The sequence below is a fragment of the Giraffa tippelskirchi genome, chromosome 1, assembly GCF_054371585.1.
Source record: "Giraffa tippelskirchi isolate mGirTip1 chromosome 1, T2T-mGirTip1v1.2.pri, whole genome shotgun sequence".
NCBI lineage: Eukaryota > Metazoa > Chordata > Mammalia > Artiodactyla > Giraffidae > Giraffa > Giraffa tippelskirchi.
Window position 1 is genome coordinate 123,867,591 of NC_137275.1, and position 18,913 is coordinate 123,886,503.

The 18,913-nt window shown below is 38.1% G+C and overlaps 1 protein-coding gene and 1 long non-coding RNA gene across 2 annotated transcripts in view; one reads left to right on the plus strand and one right to left on the minus strand.

Annotated features, from left to right (window-relative positions):
- LOC145508065 (uncharacterized) overlaps nt 1-16,299 on the minus strand; it is a 157,496-nt gene extending 141,197 nt beyond the window's left edge. The window contains exon 1 of the long non-coding RNA XR_014055336.1: nt 16,268-16,299. This is a non-coding gene — a long non-coding RNA (uncharacterized LOC145508065). The remainder of the gene's footprint in view (nt 1-16,267) is intronic.
- Nucleotides 16,300-16,356: 57 nt separating this feature from the next.
- LOC145515988 (uncharacterized) overlaps nt 16,357-18,913 on the plus strand; it is a 148,810-nt gene continuing 146,253 nt past the window's right edge. The window contains exons 1-2 of the mRNA XM_081517313.1: nt 16,357-16,442; nt 18,001-18,080. Coding sequence (XP_081373439.1) covers nt 16,357-16,442; nt 18,001-18,080 — 166 coding nt within the window. The remainder of the gene's footprint in view (nt 16,443-18,000; nt 18,081-18,913) is intronic.

The following is an 18,913-nucleotide window of genomic DNA, read 5'->3' on the forward strand; positions in this document are numbered from 1 at the left end:
GAGCTCTCTATTATGTTCTTTTGAGCATACATCTGTTTTTATGGCAATACAATGCTATTTGAATTACTATAGCTTTGAAGTCTAAAATTTGGAGGGTTATGCCTCTTGGTTTGTTCTTTTTCTTCAGGATTGCTTTGGCAATTCTGGGCCTTTTATGCTTCTTACTGGGTCTATCTTTGAATATTAGTCCTCTCTTCTATGTTACAAGGCAATCTCCCTGGGTTAGAAATATCAACGAAACCTTGAAACCTAGAAAAGTCTTCCTGAAACCACTTGGGAGAGAATTGCCAAGGCTACACATAGCCTGTGTTCCTTCTAATTGAAGGTTCAGCTCAGTTCAGTCAGTCATGTCTGACTCTTTGCGACCCTATGAACCACAGCAAGCCAGGCCTCCCTGTCCATCACCAACTCCTGGAGTTCACCCAAACTCATGTCCATTGAGTCGGTGATGCCATCCAACCATCTCATCCTCTGTCGTCCCCTTCTCCTCTTGCCCTCAATCTTTCCCAGCATCAGGGTGTTTTCCAATGAGTCACCTCTTCGCATCAGGTGGCCTAAGTATTGGAGTTTCAGCTTCAACATCCATTCTTCCAATGAACACCCAGGACTGATCTTTGATTAGCATAGAATTTTAACATCCAGCTGCTTCCATGGTGGCTTGGGCAGTAAAGAATCCACCTGCAATGCAGGAGACCTGTGTTTGATCCCTGGTTTGAGAAGATCACCTAGAGAAGGACATGACAACCCACTTCAGTATTCTTGCCTGGAGAATAATGGACAAGGGAGCCTGCGGGCTACAGGCCATGGGGTCACAAAGAGTTGGACATGACTGAGTGACTAAGCACTGAGGATGATAAAATATAGAAAATGAAGTCTGAAGATACTCTAAGAATTAAATGAAGTATAGTCATCATCCTGAAATGGGACTCCTGAGAAGACAAGACTTCATCCAATCCAAGCACTATCTTTGACTGGAATGAAAATAAAACCCCCAAATCCCTCCTTGTTTATGACAAGACCCCCACCTCACCCGGTGGTCATCATCTCACCTGAACCACTACCTATGAGGCTTCTCTTGAGTAGAAGAGTATAACTTGATCTGTTTTCCTCCTCCATGTAAGAGACCATTAGGTCTAATCTCATCATGATTTACATATTTAGTTACTCAGATCACTCTAGAGTTCATTTTCCAACAACTTCACCTTTATCTTTATATACATGCTTAGTTGCTCAGTTGTGTTTGACTCTTTGCAGCCCCATGGACTGTATCCTCCCAGGCTCCTCTGTCCATGGAATTCTCTAGGCAAGAATACTAGAGTGGGTTGTCATTTCCTTTTCCTAGGGATCTTCCTGCATCCCTAGGGATCTTCTCAGGGATCAAATCTGCATCTTCTGCATTGGCAGGCAGGTTCTTTACCACTGAGGCACCTGGGAAGCCCTACTCCTTCTCATGTTAGCTTCTAAATCCATCTTCTATCTCAGGATTGCTAATATAAAAATCCCTGGTGATTTCAGTATCCACATAGATCCTCTACATTAGGGAAGTCCACTTGTGCTAATGTTGTTCAGTCACTAAGTCGTGTCTGACTCTTTATGACCCCATGAACTAGCACTCCAGGATTCCCTGTCCTTCACTATCTCCCCGAGTTGGCTCAAACTCATGTCCATTGAGTCAGTGTTGCCATCCAACCATCTCATCCTCTGTCAACCCCTTCTCCTCCTGCCCTCAATATTTCTCAGGATCTGGGTCTTTTCCAATGAATCAGCTCTTTGTATCAGGTGGCCAAAGTACTGGAGCTTCAGCTTCTGCATCAGTCCTTCCAATGAATATTCATGGTGGATTTCTTTTAGAATTGACTGGTTTGATCTCCTTGTGCTATAAATAACTACAAAAATCACAAAATGCATATTTATGTATGTAGAGTATGTAAAGGGAAGTATTTCTTTGGTGGTGAAACACTCCTGGGTGTTGACAAAGCTGGCCCTCACTGTGATAACAGAGAAGGTAGCATCTCTAGATGCTTTGGTACCAGCAGGCTGCATGTCTGCTACATGTCAAGTCACCATTTTGAGGCATTAGGGAGTCATCTGAGGGCTGAATGTACTCACTCACTTCCTTATATCTCTCTCACTTACTGTTTGCAGTGTCTATATTTAAATGAACAAAAATCAACTTTGACTGGGTTAAAGTCATTGTTCTTGCCCATCTTAGAACCTGACAGAGTTTAGCATCTCTGATTTGGCTTCATCCTGCCCAATGAGTTTGCTCCCCATGCCTCCCCCATCATGCCCTAAAGACACAACCATTTGGATATTACCAATATCCACACCATGGCAAAAATCTATATTTCAGATGATATTGGGCAGATGCAATGTGGTATGGAATATTATTCAACCACAAAAAAAGAACAAAATAATGCCATTTGGAGCAACACAGATGGACCTAGAGGTTATCATACTGAGTGAAGTAAGTCAGAAAGAGAAAGACAAATATTGTATGGTATCACTTCCATGTGGTTTCTAAAAAAAAAGATACAAATGAACTTATTTACAAAACAGAAATAGACTCACAGATTTTGAAAAAACAACTTATGCTTACCAAAGGGGAAAGAGGAGGGAGGATACATTAGAAGTTTTGGATTAACATATACACACTACTATAAATAGATACACAACAAGGACCTACTGTATAGCACAATGAACTCTACTCAATATTCTGTAGTGGCCTACATGAGAAAAGGATCTGAAAGAGTGGATATGTGTGTATGTATAACTGAATCACTTTGTTGTACACCTGAAACTAAAATAACATTGTAAATCAACTATATTCCAATAAATGTTTTTTAAAAATATAAATTTCAAGTAATTCACCACTTCCTACTTGTCTTTTCAGTACAATTTTCTAGAATTCATATTCCTGAAATTTTCACCCCAAGTGGGCACTCTAACCCACTGAAGCTGACAGCTTTTGTGGCATAATATATCCCATAGTCAATATCCCTTTTCATCTGACTCAGTGTTTATAATTAAAAGCATAGCCTTGAGCACTTTCTCAATTCCCACACACTTCTTTCTAGAGAATTTATGTGCCCCAAACTCCAACCCTCATTTATTCAACTTCCTGCCTTCCCACTTCTGAATCTGAACAAATACATAATGCTTTTAATAGCTTAAATTCATCACTACAACTTCCATTGTGCCCTTAGTTCTATTCTAAGCTACTGTTATTTTTCACAGATCAGTCACTCACCCACTCTCAGAGAGTTACTTAAAATTTCTCATCTTCTGATTAATATTCAACACATTTCTCCTTCCTGACTCTCAGCTGATCTTTGCCTCTTAGAAAACTGAAAAATAACAATGAATTTTCTTCCTATTCCTAAACCTAACAACTCACCCACATTTAGATGCACATACCTCTTTAGAAGGGCTTCCCAGGTGGCACAGTGGTAAAGAACCCAACCGTCAATGCATCAGACTCAAGAGATATGGGTTTGATCCTTGGATAAAAGGATCTACCCTGGAGGAAGAAATGACAATCCACTCCAGTATTCTTGCCTGGGAAATTCCATTGACAGAGGAGCCTGGTGGGCTACAGTTGTGGAGTCATGAAAGAGCTGGACATGACTTAGTGACTGAGCACACACACACACACATATTTAGAAAAGATGCACTTCCTATTTTCCAGTATAATGAAAAACTCCATAGGTCATGATCACTTTCCTACAAAGGACTTAATTCCACATAATCTTTCTCCAGTTTCAATTTTCCTTTGATGAATATATTGTCTCATCAGTATACCAATATGCTATGGTAGTATTCATTCTTAAAAACAGACAACTGTATTATTTGCAGCTTTGACTCCTCTGCCCTTCTTCAGTAAAATGCCTTATAAGGCTTGTTACACTTTGTCTTAAATTCCCCATGTTCATTCTCCCTTTACCACTAAACCAAGCTCTCACCCTAACCATAACAAAAGCAGATTAGAGATCTAATCTAAAATGTAATTCTCAATCCTCTCTTCACCACTCACTAGCATCTGGCAGTGTTTATTTCCTTTCTCTGTCTGCATTCAATCATTCCTTTGGATAATTGTCTAGTCCATGGAGACAAATATCATTGGTATTCTGTTGCATCTCAATTTACATCTTCTTCCCTGGCCTTCTCTGTCAAGCCTATGCTCACTTACTCAGGGGCCAGCTCTGTAATTTCATTTGAATACTTAACAGACATCTTAATCTCAACATGCTCTAAGAGTTTTCAGTTTCCAATCTACCCCAATGTATGTCTCGCACATTATTCCTTATATCAGTCAATGGCAGTGTAATAATCCACTTAGGACAACAATCTGAGGCATCCTTGACTATTCTCTTTCAACATGCATTTAATTTATCCGAAAATTCTGTCAACTCTCTTAAAAATACATACAGAATGTGAGTGCATGTCACCACTTACTGCTTCTTTGTATTTTAAAAATATTCTTGGCCTTTCTTTCTGGTAGAAGGATATCAGCATTGTACCTGGTAATCAGTGAACTTTGGAAACTTGGTGGGGTTTAGAGGTGCAGCGGGTCTGTGAAGCATTGGCACATAGTCAGTGTGAGGGGTGGAGGGGTGCATCTAGAACTGATGGAGAGCTGTCATTCTGGCATGGCTGAGATATTGAACAAATAATTTTATTGTGTAAATAAGTAAATGCTGAGGTATTTCTTAACATGGAGAAGGGATTTTTTGTTGTTCAATTGCTCAGTCTTGTCTGACTCTTTGCAACCCCATGGACTGCAGCACAGCAGGCTTCCCTGTCCCTCACTATCTCCAAGAGTTTGCTCAAACTCATGTCCATTGAGTCCAAGATACCATCCAACCATCTCATCCTCTGTTGCCCCCTTCTCCTCCTGCTGTCAGTCTTTCCCAGCATCGGGATCTTTTCCAATGAGTCAACTCTTTGTATCAGGTGAAGAAGGGATATAAGTGCAGAAATATTGATGCATATATAAATACATACACATTACAGACACAAACTCATGAGTGCATAAATACACATAGGTTATTGTAGTGATGGATATTATATATATGTAATCTGTGTGTGTGCTCTTACTTAAGTTGTGTCTGACTCTCTGTGAGCCCCATGGACTGTAGCCCACCAGGCTCCTCTGTTTATGGGATTCTCCAGGCAAGAATATTGGAGTGGGTTGCCAGTTGCTTCTCCAGGGGATCTTCCTGACCCAGGGATCGAACCTGTCCTGCATCTCCTGAGTCTGTTGCATTGGCAGGCAGATTCTTTACCACAGCTCCACCTGGCAATCTCAACTCTACTTACTATTGATCAGGGAGGAATGAACTTCCATGTTGATGATGAAGGTGCAGGTGCACGCTTTAGAAATGCAGGTGTTTGAAAAGAATGGCTAAATGTCTGAGACATCTGGCAAAGCCTCTGTGGAGGCTATCAGTTTCCTCCCCAGCTGGGATCACAGTGCAATGAATAATTACCATAACACTTTCAGCAAGAGATGAAAGTGTTTCTGAGAAGATCGGTCATCCAACTAGAAATTTCCAATTGATTCAAACTGAGTCAACACCTTAAAAATACACAAATCCTGGGAAACTGATGGATGACTCCATGTTTCTCTTTAAAAAAGGAAGACATTTATTTAAGTAGCAAAATTAGTTATCTTTCTATGTCATAAACAGACATGTTCCTGAACATCATGTCTTTTTACCTTCTATCAAATCTATTTCACCTTATTTCTGATGCATGATATTATAATTTCACCTCCCATCACTGAGTCCCATTAGCCAATGATGGCCAATAATTATCTAAACCAATGGGTATTTTCTTCTTAAAGATGAATCTTAGGGAGTGAATATAATAAATATTAAATGTCAAATAATAGTAGTTATAGACTACCGAGAAAGTTTCTAATTACTTCAAATTCAGTCATAAAAACATTTTTTATTGTACTGATGCATATAGGTCCACCTTCCTTAATGACATAATATTAGAGAATGATGGAAACAGACATTTATCAAATGCTCATTCAATTTCCCCATTTGTGCAGTGTGGACAATAACAGTACATACTTTACAGAGTTGTGAGGAGAAATGTGTTAAGTGCTTCATAGACAATAAGTGCTTAATGTGTTAGTTGTTTTTATTAATACCATTCTAGATGACAATGTGTGTGCTGTATGCTTAGTCATGTCTCTTTTGCGACCCAGGCTTTTCTCCTGTAGAATTTTCCAGCAAGAATACTGGAGTGAGTTGTCATTTCCTCCTCCAGGGGCTCTTCCTGATCCAGGGATTGAACCTGGGTCTGCTATATTGCACATGGGTTGTTTACCAGTGGCACCACCTGGAAAGCCCTAGATGATGTTGACCTAGACATAAAATACACATTCTCTTTTCTTGGGCAATTCACACAAAATGTATACAGAGAATGAGTTATCAGTGAATTCATATCATAATGTATTTAATGACTGCTCAACTCTAAATAAAGTTCATTAGATTAAAAAGACTAATCTGAGGACTTTCAACTGCCTGAACTTAGCATGTTGCTGAAAATAGTTGATAAGCAGATTATAGCACTGAATTGAGGCAAAATAAAGATATGGCCTTAACAGGTTTCTTCAAAATTCCTGTAGAAGAGAGAGTACAGGCAGAAAAAGAGAAAAACAAAGTCTTAGAAAAGAAGAGAATGGAGCAAAATGTACTTACAAATGGTCAGTTTTGAGGAGGAGGTTCCAGAATACAATGAAACTATTGAGAATGGGCTTCCCAGGTGGCTCAGTGATAAAGAATCTGATGCAGGTTTGGTCCCAGGGTCGAGAAGATTCCCTGGATGAGGAAATGGCAACCCACACCAGTATGCTTGCCAGGAGAATCCCATGGACAGAGGAGCCTGGCAGGCTACAGTCCGTCGGGCCACACAAGAGTTGGTCACAACTGAGCGACTAAACAACAGTAAAAATTGAGAATGATACCTAGTTAAACTGAATAATATAGCTTGGAGATATGGAAAACACTTGGGCAATTCATGTTGAGTAATTCTGAAGGCCCCTTACCTAACTAGTTCAAATATTTATCTCGTCATCATGTGGTATGGGCCTTTGGTCAGTTTGATAAATATGCCTATTTTAGCTTCACTCAAGTTACTGAGTGGTCAGCAATATTGTCATAACTTTGCATGGGGACAGATAGTTACTAGACATATTGACACCATGGACTGTAGCCCAGTAAGCTTCTCTGTCTATGGGATTCCCCAGGCAAGAATACTGGAGTGGGTTGCCATTTTTTTCTCCAGGGAGCCTTCCCAACCCAGGGATTGAACCTGGGTCTCCTACATTGCAGGCAGATTCTTTACCTTCTGAGCCACCAGAAAGCCCAGACTTACTGTGGTGATCATTTTATAATGTATGCAAATGTCAAATCATTACGCAGTACACTGTGAACATAATCATGAAACTGAAATAATACTGTACATTAAAATTGATATATTTCAAATAAAAAAATAGTACTTGAGGCTTCATTTTAACTGTTATACTAAAATTGTTAATGAAAAATAAAGGATATAGAGACTATCACAAAGACATACATTGGGGAGCTGTCATAGAGTACTTTAAATGAATTAGGTAAAAATTAACATTGCTTGCTCTAGCATATTCAAATTTAAAATTTTGATATATAAAATAATATGATGATAAAGACTTCCTTTGGGCAGTTTTTTTTTCCCCTCAGATAATTAACCCAAGGATACTTATCTTTGAATTTCAAAATATTATGCCAAGAAACTGAGGCTATTAAAAAATGGAGCATATGCCAAATAAAAATCACTCATTTATAATTAAGAGAACAAATACATATTATTTTACTTTTCTATGTTTATGAATTCATTTCTAATCTGTCACAGATTCTGTACTAGTTAGGACCCAGAATAGAAGAGTCTCAGATGTTAAAAAGTTAAGCTAAACTCTGAGGTTCAGAGGAAGCTTAAAAAACAAATAACAACAAAATTTCCTTTGTCCAAAATGATCCTGTGTTTAAATAGTATAAATACTGGATTCTGTGTGAGTCTGAAAGTGTGAGAAACGAATCTAATATTGTATTTAGAGGACAACTCATAAACTTACACAAAATGACTTAAAATACATGGAAGTATCAAAAGTTGGCTTTGATAGACACTTGTGTTTCCAGTTGCTGGGGGGCTAGACTATTCATCCACATGTGAAGTGCAGATATGATTAATAGAACATTTAAAAAGAATTTAGATTGTGAACAAATCATTAGACCAATTGTTCATTAATTAACCAGCATTATGCAAATTTGTTTTGGGTGAACCAACTTCCTTCCAACTCAGTATATCTGAAACCAAGACAGACAGTTTTGTTTAAAGTCAACTTCAGAATAAGAACAGAAAACTTTTGTAAATGGTGAGCTTTCTTTACAATTAAAATAAAGAGGACTTGGTAACAGCAACCAAACTTTCAAACTAAGTAGATAATTTAGGTTGTTTTTTACAGACTCATCCAAATGATGCATTTCTCTGTGAAATGAAATGCTCCACATGGGATATTTCTTCCCTGGTGGCTCAGACAGTAAAGAATCTGCCTGCAATGTAGGAGATCTGGGTTCAATCCCTGGGTAGGGAAGATCCCCTGGAGAGGGGAATGGCAATCCACTCCAGTATTCTTGCCTGAAGAACTCCATGGACAGAGGAGCCTGGCAAGTTACAGTTTGTGGAGTAAGAAAGAGTTGGACAAAACTGAGTGACTAACACACACACACACACACACACACACACAAACATACCAAGCATAAATATGTTTTCATCATAATAGTGTCTTTTTTTCCATCTAAATGTCATCACAGTTTATAATCTCAGCAAAAAAAAAATGTGTGAAACATTTAACAGTAAACACAGTCCTTAAGAAAAATGAGGTAGTTCTAATTTGTCTTGATAATTCTCAACTATGCTAAAATAGTGTGTTTCTGTTTATGGGTATTAACACAGTTTAGTTTTTAATTAGTTGTGGCATAATCATAGTTATGTCTTATTTTCCTCTTTTGCCTGAATAAAAATTTCTAATTTTAACAAACCAAAACTAGACTATCTGCACTATAGATTTTGTATACCATTTAATAGTATTGCAATTTAGCATATAATATGTGTGTGTGTCTTATGTCTGTGTGTGTATGTGACAGAGAGAAAGAGAAAAACTGAGACCTGAATCTCAAAATTACCTACATCTTCCTCCCAAAATTTATGTAGATCATAAAAAAGTCACAGGCCTAGATCATGCTGTATTTGTTCTCTATAAGATGCTTTCCCTGACTTAATTCAGGAGATATATATATCCTACTTCCAGACATTTTCACTAAAAGAAGCCAAGAATTCAATAATGTGAAGGACATAGATCCTTACAAACAGGAAATTTACACAATCCAATATAATGCAGTGAAGACAAGGGGGATGGGAAAAGGACTTCCTAAGCCTTAAACACAGCCTACTGCATGATTAGTTCTCATTCCAACACTCTGCCTGGAAGACAAATTGTCTACCTGATCTGTCTACCTCTGATGAGGCTAACTTATTTATTTTTTAACTGAAGTGTAGCTGATTTACAACACTATGTTGTTTTCAGGTATATAACAAAGTTGTTCAGTTGTATATATATTTATACCTGTATATATATATATACTTTTATATATGTACTTTTTCAGATTCTCTTCCATTATAGGTTATTACAAAATATAACCTCAGATATGTAGATGACACCACCCTAATGGCAGAAAGTGAAGACGAACCAAAGAGCCTCTGGATGAGGGTGAAAGAGGAGAGTTGAAAAAGTTGGCTTAAAACTCAACATTCAAAAAACTAAGATCATGGAATCTAGTCCCATCACTTCATGGCAAATATATGGGGTAAAAGATGGAAACAGTGGCAGATTTTCTTTTCTTGGGCTCCAAAATCACTGCAGATGGTGACTGCAGCCACAACATTAAAAGACTCTTGCTCCGCAGAAAAAAAGCTATCACAAACCTAGACAGTGTATTAAAAAGCAGAGACATCACTTTGCTGGCAAAGGTCCCTATAGTCCAAGCTATGGTTTCTCTAGTAGTCATGTATGTGTGCAAGAGTTAGACTATAAAGAAGGCTGAGCACTGAAAAACTGATGCGTTCAAACTATGGTGCTGGAGGAGACTCTTGAGAGTCCCTTGGACAGCAAGGAGATCAAACCAGTCAATCATAATGGAGATCAACCCTGAATATTCATTGCAAGGGCTGATGCTGAAGTTGAAGCTCCAATCCTTTTGCCACCTGATGTGAAGAACCAACTCTCTGGAAAAGACCCTGAAGCTGGGAAAGATTGAAGGCAGGATGAGAAGAGGGCGACAGAGATGAGATGGTTTGGTGGCGTCACTGATTCAATGGATATGAGTCTGAGCCAGCTCTAGGAGAATGTGAAGGGCAAAGGATTCTGTCGTGCTACAGTCCATTGGGTCACAAAGATTCGGACATGACAGTGACTGAACAACAACACGATACTGAATATAGTTCCTTGTGCTTTACAGTAGGTCCTTCTTTTTTTATCTATTTTATATGTAGTGGTTATGTAGCAGTTAATCCCAAGTTCTTAATGTATCCCTCCCACCTCCTTCCCCACTTTGGTAATCATAAAAGTCTATTTCTGTTCTTTAAATAAATTATTTTGTTGATGCTAATTTCTTAAGGTCAAAGGTCAATTAGTCCTATATCTATAACAATATCTAGAGTTATTTTAGCGAATGATTTTCTAAGACAAATAGAAAAGATACATTGAAAATGCCACAAATTACAATGCAGTCAGAATTGTATACAGTTACCTAGATTAAAATTATGTATTAAGGAAGCTGTACACATCAACTGTATTACTTCACTAAGGATTATTGGAGGCCACTGAGGAAGATAAGTACATACTGTTGTGTTCCTTTTTAGTTATTCTTCTTTTAATGTAATGACCAAGACAGACACTTGTTTGGATGATCTATTTGAGGCTGCAAAGAAAATTCCCATGTATAAACAAAGGAAATGCTTCCCTGGTGGCTCAGTGGTAAAGAATTTGCCTGCCTATATAGGAGACATGGTTCGATCCCTGGGTTGGAAAGATCCCAGGAGAAGGAAATGACAACCTTCTCCAGTATTCTTGCCTGGAGAATCCCATGGACAGAGGAGCCTGGTGGGCTACAGCCCATGGAGTCACAAAGAGTCAGACATGAGTCAGCAACACAAAGAAACAACAAACATTGGAAAAGGGACCATTCATTGGCTTTTCTTTTTTGTTCAACTGCTATGTAATGAACTATTTCTTTGTGTCAACTCTTCCTGCTTTTCTTAATAATATAAAACTAAGATATAAAATAATACCTATTTAAAGCAATAGAATGTTCACAGGTATTAAAATATGCTTAAAATACAGATCTGCTGCTGCTAAGTCGCTTCAGTCGTGTCCGACTCTGTGCGACCCCATAGACGGCAGCCCACCAGGCTCCCCCGTCCCTGGGATTCTCCAGGCAAGAATACTGGAGTGGGTTGCCATTTCCTTCTCCAGTGCATGAAAGGGAAAAGTGAAAGTGAAGTCGCTCAGTCGTGTCCGACTCTTAGCGACCACATGGACTGTAGCCTACCAGGCTACTCCATCCATGGGATTTACCAGGCAAGAGTACTGGAGTAGGGTGCCATTGCCTTCTCCAAATACAGATCAAAGAAAGCTAAAATTGCAGAGAACAATGCAGCAATTTCCAGCCATAAGGCGACTTGAAGAGTTTAATCTGCATCTCCCGAAGGAGACAAAAGGAAATAGACATTGGAAGCAATTAAAAAGGAAAGTTTGATTTTCACATTCAGCTGAATGTTTGCAAGCTGACTTTCTTGAGGAAGGAATCAAGCCATGATTTAACAAGGCCACACCTATACAGCTTCTTCTATGGAGTACCTGACAGAGGGCATTTTCTCCTTACACTTTCCCGTGAAACAACCACTAGTCTTCTTCAAGAATTTGCCACTAAGAACCAGAGATGAATTTGCTTCATTTTGTTTTGACAGAATTTCCTTAGAAAATAAACCACATGGGCAAATTTATGGAGAAAATTATGACAATTTAAAGATGAAAACGTTGAAAAAGACAGAGAATAATACCTCATTGTATCCGCATGATTAAAAGGCATCCAACTCAAGCATATAGTTGTTATTATGTTTTAAACTGATTTAAAATCTCACTTGAATATTCTATTGTTTATTAAGTAGACTGTGAACTACATGAGATTTTATGTTTATTAATTTCTCAATTAATTTACATTACCTATTACAGTTCCTCAGAAAATATTCAGAGCTCAGCAATTAATGTGAAAGAAAGAATGGATTAATATTAAACAGATTCAAGATTTTAAAAAGATCCTAATATTAGTAAGATCAATTCAGTTGCAAATGAATTCAGGGGATGGTGAATTATTCACCCAGTGGTCTTACTAAATTCATCCATCTATCCATCCGTAAATTCACTGAGAACAAACTTTTGATCATCTTATGTCTTCTAGGTATTACAGTAACCAAAAAGTAAGGATAACAGTAAAATTGATAGACAAGGCCTTTACTCTCACGAAGCCTAAATTTATCAGAGAAGACAATAATCCAAGTAATTACCAAAAATGCATAATAAGATGGAGTTAATGAAATGTACTATGAATAGAAACAGCAGGGAGACTTAAGACAGTTTCAGCTGAAACCTAACGGATGAGACAGAATGAGGCCCTTGCAGATACAGAGAAAGTGTTTACATCAAAGAGAAGAACACGCACCAAGGCTTGAAGTGGCAGATGAATCTGAGGAACTGGAAAGTCTAATTAATACAAATGGGATGTGGGGACAGAGTTGGCAAAGGAAAAGGGAAACTGTTGGCTGCTCAGTCATGTACAATGCTTTGGGACCCCATGGACTGTAGCCTGTCAGGATCCTATGTCTACGGGATTTCCCAGACAAGACTACTGGAGTGGGTAGCTATTCCCTTCTCTAAGGGATCTTCCTGGCCCAGGGATTGAACCTGGGTCTCTTACATTAAAGGCAGACAGTTGGCAAAACAAGAGGCTAAAGAAACAGGTGAACAGGAAAATAATATTTTAAGATAAGCTCAGTTATTTGGCTTTTCTTCCAAGATAATAGGTAGAAGTTCATGCATGCTCAGTCCTATCTGACTTTTCTGTGACCCCATCAACTGTAGCCCACCAGGCTCCTCTGTCCATGGAATTTTCCAGGCAAGAATACTGGAGTGCATCGCCATTTCCTTCTCCAGGGGATCTTCCTGACACAAGGATGGAAGCTTCGTCTCCTGCATCTCCTGCATTAGTAGGTGGATTCTTTACCACTGATCCACCTGGGAAGCCCTCCCAAAGGCAACAAGAGCCTTTAGAGTTTCCAGCAGATAAGTGACAAAGCTATATTGGTATTTTAGTAAGATCTTACTGATGGCATCACAGAGATTGAGTTAGAGATGAAACACCAGTTACAGAGCTTCCCCTCTGCTCACTCCCCAACCATGTCTCATGCTAAGATCACCAGGGATATTGCCAGCCATGGAGATCACATTCACAGAAATCAACAGAAGCTCTCCAGCAGGAACAATAAGGAAACCTAAACTAAATTTTAATAGAAATATTTATTTTATACCTAAGTCAAAAAGGGACTTCCCTGGTGGCTCAATCAGTCAAGAATCTGCCTGTAATGCAGGAGATTCGAGTTCAGTCCATGGGTGGGAAAGATCCCCTGGAGAAGGAAATGGCAACCCACTCTATTATTCTTGCCTGGAAAATTCCATGGACAGAGGAACCTGGTGGACTACAGTCGATGGGGTTGCAAAAGAGTTGGATATGACTTAGTGATTGAACAACGTGGTCAGAAAGAAAAAGAAACAAAAGAGTCAGAGGGAAATGGGAATGAGAGAGAAGAGAGACTTGACTAAATATCATTTACAAGTACTGTGGTTTCACCTACAAAAATACATTTTAGAGGCTGAATGATACACTAACCATTTCTGTATATTTTACAGGTAAAAATCATTCATGCTAATCTCCAGTTATGAAACTATTGCCAATGCATGGACACACAATGATGATCTACATAAAATATATCTGTAATTGTCACACTTCAGTCCACAATAATAAATACTTAGACTTTTAGGTGGGGAAAACATTAGCATACATATCTTGTTACAATGCGGGAAATTTTTTTGTCCAAAAATGAGCTAAACAAACCAAATTATTTCACAAAGACATTGAACAGCTGTCAAAGGAAAATCACTTTTGGTCAAAATCAACAGGGGTCTGATTCGGACTAATAATAATCAGTTAAACGTGCATAATGACTATTTAGGGCCCAGGTCGCCATACTGTACATGTTTTTAGGCAACACAGGGCCCATGAAAATTATTTCTGTATCATTATTAAAACTTTATTGCAATGGTTTGGGTTAATAGACTCTGCTCAATTCCAATGCATGTAAACTTTCTCTTTTTTAATTATTTTTTTACCAGAGTATAGTTGCTTTACAATGTTGTATTAGTTTCTATTGTACAACAAAGTGAATCAGCTATATATATACATATATACCCTCTTTTTATGATTTCCTTCCCATTTAGGTCACCACAGAGCACTGAGGAGAGTTCCCTGTGCTATACAGTATGTTACCAGTAGTTGTCTATTTTATCCAGAGTATCAATAATGTATATGTCACAATCCCAATCTCCCAGTTCTTCCCACCCCCGCACTTCTTCCCCCTTGGTGTCCAATGTCTGCTAGTTACGTCTGTGTCTCTATTTCTGCTTTGCATATAACATAATCTACACCATTTTTCTAGATCCCACATACATGCATTAATATACAATATTTGTTTTTCTCTATCTGGCTAACTTCACTCTGTATGACAGGCTCTGGATCGATGGATGTAAACTTTCTGATGGCTGAGTGACACAAAGACAGGACACCAGCATCCTGTGATTTGAAGGTCCTCTTTGAAGATGATGATTTTCATAAGCCATAGATAAAAGATATATACTTGTGTTGACTTGACTTTAAAAAGAATAATAAATGAAATCCAAAATCCTATGATCATTTTTACCTTATTCATTTTGAAAAAGTTATGAAGTAAACTCATCAGATGTGAAGTAAAAAATAAAAGAAAATAATGGCCAATCAATGAAATACATACATCTAGAATAAGCAACACTTTGGAGGTAAAACAGAAGGAGTTCTATCACTTCCACTTTTAAATTAACACTTGATTCGATAGAAGCAGGTTAAACATGCATTTTCTGTCATATTAAAATTATTTTTCCATTTGTCCTTCTCTTTGCCTCTTCTTTTTCTTTCCCTTTCCACTCTTTCTCCTCTTTTCCCTTCTTTTTCTGCACAATTACCATTCACTAGATACTAATGACAGCAATGTGACAATGATTCACAGTACTCAGAATTTAAACAGCAGACTGCTGAAACGGGCACCATTACATTACCTTATTTTATTCTCATAATATACTTGTGAGGTTAAAATTATTAATTGAGTAAAGTATTAATTTTTTCATTGCAGTAAAAGTCTGACATCATTCAAATGGCTTTATGAGGGTCACAGTACTAAATATACAGGGTTGGTGCTGACATCCAGTTCTATCTCATTCTAGAGTCCAGGATCTTATTGCTTTGTCAAGTTGTCTGCACCTGGAAGAAGAGTTTCACCAGGGCCAAAATGAACCAAAGGAATAGGTGGACTCTGTAGAGGTAATAGTATAACTAGAAAAAGAAATAAGATTTTAAAAATAATTCATGATCTGTCGTTTTTCTATTTTGAGTGCTGGTTCATTGAACTTTTCCTTTTCTTTTATTAAGGGTAATCTGTGCAGGTTAGCACCTCAGACAGCGGGAAAGTGTTAGTGTGACAACCTTAACAGAAAAGTCCTTGTACCAGGAAAACCCTCCTGGCAGACCAGAGAGGTAGTAGCTAAGGAAGGACGTATAGAGTCACCACCTAGTTCCCCCCTAATGAACACAGGGCTGCTGCTCCCTTATGTCACAGCCTAGCCTGTGGAAGGGAGAGGCAACAGAATCTCTAGTAGAAAATGCACAATAATTTGCAGGACTCCTAAGAACACTAGGGCTGGTGTTTTACTTCCCCATCATAGCCTATGGGAAGCTCTTATAGTCAATGACCCAACACATCTTACATGGTACCACATCCAACACCGGGCACTCACCATGCCAGAGTAGCCAGGACTGGAGAATCTCTAGCGGAACTCTGTCAAATCCTGCATCCTATACAGTGGTGGCTAGGCAACAGGTCAGAATGCCCTCAGCTTCCCAGAAATGCTTAGTGACAGGTGAGAAGGAAAGTCCTGGGGCACAGTGGAGACTCTGGAGACCTAAGTTCAGGTGAGTTCCCCAGCTCCAGAGAATGCCAAGAATCACAGTTATCAAATCCACAGAGCCCTGAACCAGAGACATACCACTGTGCACCATGGTAGGATACTCAACAGGCAGATCAGATCAGCCAGGCACACAAGAGATTACGATTCACACAGGTGAGACCAGAGCCACCAAAAACCCCACCATTGGGACCACTTGCTTCTGAAGACAGACAGCACCATGGGAAGGCAGAAAGAAGAGACCCTTCACAAAAAGTAGAAACTTTTAAGTAAATTAGCACTAACCCGAAAACCTGAATTAATCACAAACTGACTCTTTTCAATGGGAACCATGGAGGTATCTTTCAAAAGCCAGCTCAAATTTGATCCCACACCTACTTCTTCCAAACACTACTTCAGTCAGGTTGAGTGTTCTCTCAAAATTTAAAATGACTCACATCATAAAAGAGAATTAGTAGTCATGTATCTCTGGGTGATATTGCATTTATGTTGACTAATCTACACTGAAAAAATAACCACCTGTAGGGGATTAATTTTCCAAACACAAGAGTAATTCACTTCCATTTTAGCAAACAGTCAATTTACTAATCAAATTAATCAATAAAATTAGAAGAGCAGCTATTTTGACTCATTCAGATGAAATGACTAAGATCAGTATTTATTTCAACCATTAATTTTGAAGTATAAAGTTCTAAAATGGGTCCTTGCCTAGTGACAGGAAGTGAAACATCAACCGTCAAGAAATAAGACATTGTTTGAATCTCTAATAATAAAAAAAAAATTTAAATCTTCCATGGTTTCAATATCCTTATAATACAAAATAAATACTGAACTTCCTAAAAAAAAAAAAAAAAAGAAATAAGACCTCTAATTGCTCTGGACATTTTTTTTCCCACGTCTCCAGTGTTTATTAACTCTTCCATCAGAGAAATGAAAGAAAGGTTATATGAGGTGACATTATAAAATCTATCAAGTGAGTCACTTCTGCAGATTCTATTTTTAAAAAGGTCTCAGAGAAATCAAAGTCTTATGCATAATCCAGGTGATGATTCTTTTCCAGTTAGCACTTAGGATTTATCAATTCATGCACCCTAAAATTTGATTAGTATTACAAGTCTAATGGTCAAAGGAATATTACATATGCAACAGGGCTGAAACTAACTTAGATAATATATAGGTTAAAATTACATGAGATATTAGTGGACACTCTAGTTGCTTTTAAATAAAATAAATGTGATGCCTCAGAAACACATATCAGAATAACTGATGGGGGGATTGTTATGAGTTCCTTAAATACATGTTAAAAATCAACTAACCAAAATAACAAATATGGATTCAGAAAAAGATTCTCTGATAAAAGAGCAATTCATCCTAGCTGACACAGCAGCTCTATCAAGTTTCTTAAAATCTCTGCCTACTGAGTCACAAAGCATGGTCAATAATCAATTTTTAAAATTGAAAAAAAAGCTTGAAGCGAAACAAACTCTGGAGTTGACCTTCACTGCTCAAGTACTGCATTTGTCAGGGTCAGATCATTGCCCACCTTCTCTGTTTATCTTTCTCAGGATTACTGGAAAGTACGTCTCAGATGAAAGCAAATTGCAATACATCTTTGTCCTGATACTATTCTGCTGCATTCCAGTTGGTAAGAGGCCTTACAATTCACAAACCACAATTGCTAGTAAGATACTATAAGAATATTTCTTCATAAAAATAAGAAATACTATTAATTTGTCTTTGATATTTAAGAAAATACAGGTTTTGACAGTGTACGCATGTGTGGCGTGTGTGCTTAGTCACTCAGTTGTGTCTGACTCTGTGATCTCATGGGCTGTAGTCCACCAGGCTCCTCTGTCAATGGGACTTTTCAAGTGAGAATACTGGAGTGGGCTGCCATTTCCTCCTCCTGAGGATCTTCCCAACCCAGGGATTGAACTCACATTTCCTGTGTCTCCTGCATTGAAGGCGGATTCCTTACTACTGAGTAGATTTCCAGTTCTAGCAGTAGTTGGGGGAACACATGCAGAAATAGTCATTACCTAAATCCTGGAGTAAACATATTTTTCAGTACATTATTGGTCTTATGATAAGTATGAATAAGTTAGTAAAATCTCTATCATCCCAAATAATACATCTAAAAAACAAAAAAACAAAACTTTGAACGCAAATGCTCCAATTCTCACAAAGATCCAAGACTACTGCAAGAACTCATGACAGGTTTAAAAGTTTAATTTTCAGCTCCATAATGAAGCATCAACCTTGGCAGAACCAAAAATGATCTCTCATGGGTCTCTCAACTCAAGTTGGTAATGACACCTATAACCTCAAGGCAATCTCTCTCTGTAAAAAGAAATCAACAATTCTCCACTTCAGAATTTCCATACATTAAGATCAGAGAAGTATTAACTCATGATCAAGATAATTAAGACACAAGAAAACAAGCTACATGAATGAAAGCCAGTACAAACAGCTAAATTA